Below are 6,201 nucleotides of genomic sequence, written 5' to 3' on the forward strand. Positions count from 1 at the left end.
GTGAAGTTCCCCCATGGCGGCAACAACAACTGCTTACATAGTTTTTCCCTAAATATTTCAGGTCTGATAGTAAAATAATATGAACAGAGTTAATGATCACATATTTGTCTTAGCTACTTTTTTATTGCTGTTAAAAGACACTATGACGGGGCCACTTAAGAAAGAAAACATTTAATTGGGGTCCTTTTTCAGGATCAAAGGTGAGTCCCTTCCCATCATGTTGGAGAGCAAAGCAGACACTGGAGCAGGAGCTGAGAGCTTACATCTCCTCTGAAAATTAGAGGCTGAAGGGTAATACTGAGCTTGGCATGGGTTTTTAAAAACTCAAAATCTATCCCTAATGACACATCCCCTCCATAGTTCCTAACCCTTCCCAAAACAATACAACTGGAAACCAAACAGTTAAATATAGCACTCTATGAAGGACATTCTCATTCAAACCACCACAATACTGCTCATTAAATTTTTTAAAGAAAAATATGTCTTTTATTTTTGAGATTAATATAATTATATCATTCCCTTTCCCTTTCCTCCCTCCAAACCTTCCTTGTTCTTTCATGACCTCTTTTCTATCAATTGTTACATATATATGTATATATATGCACACATACATATGTGTATACACATATACACATACAAACATATATGTATGTGGGTATGTATATGTATGCGTATACACACACACAACACTCTCTGTACAGTGTTGTTTGTATATATATTTTTAGGGCGGATCACTTGGTATTGAATGACTAATCTGTGTGCTCTTCCCTGGGGAAGACTTTCTCCCTGTCATATTGATATGACTTTACTTTGGTAAGCTTCTGATTTTCCTGGGAGACACAAACTCACAGAAAACTCCCTGATCCTCTGGCTCTTATAATGTTTTTGTCCCTTCTTTCACAATAATCCCTGAGCCTTAAGCTTGGGAGGCGTATTATAGATGTTTCTGTTGGGACTGGCTTCCATAGCTCTGCATTTTGATTGGCTGTGGTTTTCTGCATTGGTTTCCATCTGTTGCAAAGAGAAATTTCCTTGATGAGGAATAAAGACTATGCTTATCTATAAGTATAAGATAAATATTTAGAATGTAGTTAAGGATTATTTATTATTATTATTTTTCAATCACAGCACCCAAGATAACAGAGTATACAGAGTATAATTTTTCTTGCCTGGTGAACTGAATTTCCTGTTAGAAATATTGAAAGCAACTACTATATGTAAAAGTAAACTGATAAATGATTTCTTAGAAATTTTCTGTGTTCTATATACAAATGACAAATGTAGAGTGGTGGTCAGGATCATTTGGGCTGAGGATTAGTTGTCAATTAAGACTGGTACTCAGGGTACACTTACTAGAGGGTTTTGCACAAAGATTTGGAGAGGTGGAAGTGATAGAAAAATGGATATTTACATTAAACAGTTTCTCCTGAATTTGTGGAACTGTAGCTTTTGAGTGAAGAAAGGATCCAGAAAGTGGGGAGAGGTCACAGATGAATGTCCTAGTGAATTTCATTTTTGATAAGAAGGCATTATCGGAGAGTTTCTGCCAGCATACAACAAATTTCTGCCAGTGGGAATATGGATATAGTTGCAATATTAGGATTTAATCAGTGTTCAGAGAGATGTATACACTTTCTCAGTGTTGAGACAAAAAAAAATCACAAAAATGGCAATTGAAGAGAGATGTGTTTATTTGCAACCAACAACGCCTGTCTGTACTCTATGCGCTACCATACAGTTTGTGAGTTTCGAGCAAGGGACTAGAGGTTGAAACACAGAGATACACACAGACAGAGAGACAGAGACATGGACCTCTAGTCACTGTTAAGAAGCCCTTTATTCAATAGCACCACGGAGGCTTATATGCCCAACAGTCAGGTGGACCAACAGGTGAAAATCTTATCCTCTGATCCTCAAGGCAAGGCAACAGGTGCTCGTGAAGCACAGCTGGTAAACAACTTTGACACAGCCTTTAGTAACTCAAATCAGAAGGAAAATAAGGATCTCTAGCAGGGAAGAGCAGCTGGAGGCCAGGACTACAATGGTACCAACATTTATTTTTTTTTCTGAATGTTTGAGAACATACAGTTCATCAACATCAGGAAAGCATTTTAGCATGATATCAATTGTCAGTACATGCTGGTCCATCATGATGGTCTTCTCTTATGTATGATGCTCAAACCAGGAAAATTTTATGTCAAATTTGATATGAGGTATTAGATAGAACAATCAAGTTTGATCTTTCTCTTAATCACTGAGCCATCTATCCAGCCTGATTTTGGTCTTTTTCTGTTGCTACAAACTTACATTGGATAATTACAAACAAAACTTTTTTTCTCAGTTACTTGAGACAGGAAGTCCAAAGCTATAGCACCAACAGAACTAGTGACCAGCAAAATTCTATCAGCATAGATGGTATCTTCTTGCAGTGTGATGTAGATTTAGAAGTAAAGGGTTGCCTAGCTTTTTGAAGGCCTTGGTTCAATTTCTAGCGCTGAAAGTAAATTATGTTATCCTTAAGATATATACAGGCAAAAATATTTTAATTAGTTTCCTTAGACCATTGTACTGGACTCAGTGTATGCTTTCAATTACTGAACTGTTACTCCCATGAAGATTAATCTTCACAGCTGCTACCAATCCTTAGCAACTTTGCATTCAATTACATTCTTTTAAAATATAACGTTCTACTCGGAACTATTTCAGCTTACATTCATCTCTTATGCATTAAGTTCATCTCCATGAGCCCCCACCCAGAGTCTTTAAATTATGAAACTATTCAGAAACGTCTTCTATACTCAATGTAAACTCTTAGCTATGATCTACCACAAATTCTAAAGAAACTGAATGTTTCCAATATATAAAGACACCAATAAACATTGCTGTTCCCAAAGCAAGGAACAGGAACCCCCCAAAATTGTCACTTCGGTATCAAAACTAGAATGACAAATACTAAATCCTGAGTCCTATGTCCAGGGTCAGAGCATGTGGTATCACGATATGAATTTCCTTGGTGTTGTTTCGGTTCTTGATATTTACAGACCACATGATTCCTCTGCTTGGTTTATTCCATTCATATCCTGAAGATATTCTTGCCAGGTGCTTTACATGTCTTTAATTTCAATTTCACTGGAATTAATTGCTGCTTAGACTTCACATTTACAACCTCACACAGTTAATTCTCACAGAAACTGACTCTCTTAACATTGTCTAAACTCCCAAGCTTCTTATTTAAATAAATACAGGTAATTTTTCCCATAACACCTTAGTCCTTGCATTCTGCATGAAGGAAAAAAGATATTTATCATAAAGAAAATACTGAGGTTTCCCTGAAGTTGATGAAGTAGCTGTCAATTTTGTGGACCCATGTCTTCTAACTGCCTTTTTGATGGCTAGATTCTATTCTTTATATAGATCTCTGTCAGCAGGATTCTTTGAGGATCTCTCCTCTCAATGGTGGTTCTTTCAAATAAGTTTACAGTTTTATATCTTGAAGGAAGTGATGCTTGTAGTAAAACCAAACACCTAAATATTTCAGGGTTACTTTTCTTTTTGTCCCAGTGAAAAGCATGCATATTTTTTAAACAGCCACACCATCTTTTACACAAATTCTAACTCATTATATTTGTAGTAAAACTACTTTTCAAATTCTGTTTTTACTGATTTTTTGTCTGATTCTTACTCTAAATTTGACAAGAAGTATCCAACAATAGATATATCACAGCAATGATCAGAGGCAGTCTTGATATTTTTCAATATTTAATTTTTTATTCTAAATATATAACAAGAGAAAAATATCACAAACATTTGCACTAAATTTACCAGGGATATTCTCACAACCTAGGACTGTGGGAGGAAGACCCCAGAGTATCTTGAAGCTGGCTGGCTGCTGGCATAACTCCAGTCTAAGGGAGAAACCCTGTCTCAGAGGAATATGGCAGAAAGTGATAGAGAAGGAAACCTAGCATTCTCCTATGCGCTCTAGTATATACACATGCATGTACTCAAATACATGTTTGTATAGACCCAATACACTGACACATACAAAGTAATTTAATAAATGTTTTCCTGACATAGAGTACTACAAACTAGATTGTTACTATGGGTATATTTATAAACTTGCTCTATTTACATGGAGTTGAGAATTTTGACATAGTCAATGTCTCATTTAGATAAGTGTACTGCACAATTAACTAGAAGGGTTCACAAAAACATGGAATGACTCAGCTCAAAAAGTTCTAGGATCAAAAAATTAATTATTTTTCATCCACTACAAATATGAAGAATTCTCTAAGAAACACAGTAGACTTCCATTTTCAAAAACCTTTGCTAATGATCTCAATAATTGTATGATTTCTATTGTTTGTTCCCTTTATCTATATATTCTATAATTTATATAACTTTGGAGATATCATGTCAGTTAAAGCTCAGTATATGCCAGGAATAAACAACAAAAATGGATTCCTTGCACAGATATCAACTCCAGAGAGAAAGAGAGTAATGAAGGTTAGAAGGTATAGAAGGATAAAAGCACTTTTAAAATACTACTGTGAAGAAAATGAAAAGACTGAATAATCTGAGAGAAGAAATGGAATATGCTTTGGATAGAGTCATGGGGTAAAGCTTTACTAGGATAATAATATATAGTATTTATCTAAGATTAACAGTAAGTAAGAAATTAACTGACAAGGATGATGGTTTTAAGGGAGAAATAAAAGACACTGAGGAGAAAAAGGGCTTGCACGTCTTTAGGACAATATAGAAGCTCTGACTGCTCTGGTGCATAAGGAAGGAAAGTGGTGGACTGAATGTTTCAATGTTAGTTCTAACTGCAATATTAATTAGAAAAATCTTTTAAAAGGGCAAAGTGATTCCATGAAATGGTGGCAAGAAGGACCATAAATAAATTATAGATATTCTGTAATCAAAAGCAGTTTTCTAAATAAATATCCCAGTTGTTGACAGCAGAAAATGAACAGTAGCAGATTTATAAGTTCTTGAAAAAAATGTTCGTGGAAAGCACATGCACAACTGACATGATAGCTACATGATAGCAAACAGAAACTACTGTCTCATCCACAGTTTCTTCATGGCATTTTTGACCTCTGAATTCCTCAGTGTGTAGATCAAGGGGTTCAACATGGGTGTGACAATTGACTCAGATACAATCATTGCCTTGTCAATGGGGTAGGTTGACACAGGTCTCACATATAAGAAAATACATGGCACAAAGAACAACACAACAACTGTGAAGTGATAACCACATGTGGATAAGGCTTTCCATCTTCCTTCAGAAGTGTGAGTTTTCAGAGAACACAGGATAGTCATGTAAGAGACAATAAGAATAAGAAAAATGGCCACGCACATCACCCTACTGTTGAAGATGACAATGAGACCCAAGGTATGGGTGTCCATGCAGGCCAGTATCAGTAACTGAAACAAATCACATAAAAAGTGATCTATGACATTGGGACCACAGAAAGGTATTTGATAAATGAATAAAAGCTGAATGGTTGCATGTGCAAATCCCCCTACCCAAGCTCCCTCTAAAAGAATGCAACACATCCGAGGACTCATGATGGTCATGTAGTGCAGAGGTCTACAGATGGCCACATATCTGTCATAGGCCATCACAATGAGGATGATAATCCCCACACCTCCAAAAAAATGTGCTGCAAAAAGTTGAGTCATGCATCCTTCAAAAGAGACGATCGTCTTCTCAAAAAGGGAGTCCACAATCAGCTTTGGAGCAATGACAGAAGAAAAGTTGACATCCACTAGGGACAGAAATGTAAGGAAAAAGTACATTGGTGATCTCAGACTCTGACTTGTGATCATGGTCACTATGATTAGCACATTTCCCAGCACCATGACCACATACATGATTAGAAACACAGCAGAAAGCAGTTTCCGCAGCTCTGAGTTCTTTGTCAGACCCAAAAGAATGAACTCTGTCACATTGTTGTGATTTCCCATTTATCTTGCTTTAGGTGAGCTCCAAGTGAATCTTTTAAATCCTAAAACAAATATAAATATATATGGTTTGTAATTAGTGGGTGTTTTTAATTTTGTATTTCCACCTATCAAGGGAACACACTTGCTTTTAATCATTTATTCTCCCTCCAAGCTTTTGTTGTTAGAATTATACAGTATTGTTGAACAAATGTTCTAGTAGTATGATAGAGCATCCTTTGGATATAT

General features: G+C 36.0%; 1 protein-coding gene across 2 annotated transcripts; it reads right to left on the reverse strand.

Moving 5' to 3' along the window:
• Nucleotides 1-3,643: 3,643 nt before the first annotated feature.
• LOC130870010 (olfactory receptor 4C6-like) lies at nucleotides 3,644-5,976 on the reverse strand. 2 transcript variants are annotated; one of them, XM_057762577.1, is made up of 2 exons: nucleotides 5,081-5,976; nucleotides 3,644-3,677 (listed from the first exon to the last, which is right to left on the reverse strand). In XM_057762577.1, exons 1-2 carry the CDS (start codon nucleotides 5,974-5,976, stop codon nucleotides 3,644-3,646), a joined length of 930 nt encoding a protein of 309 aa, XP_057618560.1. The 2 variants fall into 2 exon arrangements, with proteins under 2 accessions (XP_057618560.1, XP_057618561.1); XM_057762578.1 differs by lacking the exon at nucleotides 3,644-3,677 and having other exon boundaries at nucleotides 5,065-5,976.
• Between the last annotated feature and the right edge of the window lie 225 nt (nucleotides 5,977-6,201).

The sequence above is a fragment of the Chionomys nivalis genome, chromosome 2, assembly GCF_950005125.1.
Source record: "Chionomys nivalis chromosome 2, mChiNiv1.1, whole genome shotgun sequence".
NCBI classification, from domain to species: domain Eukaryota; kingdom Metazoa; phylum Chordata; class Mammalia; order Rodentia; family Cricetidae; genus Chionomys; species Chionomys nivalis.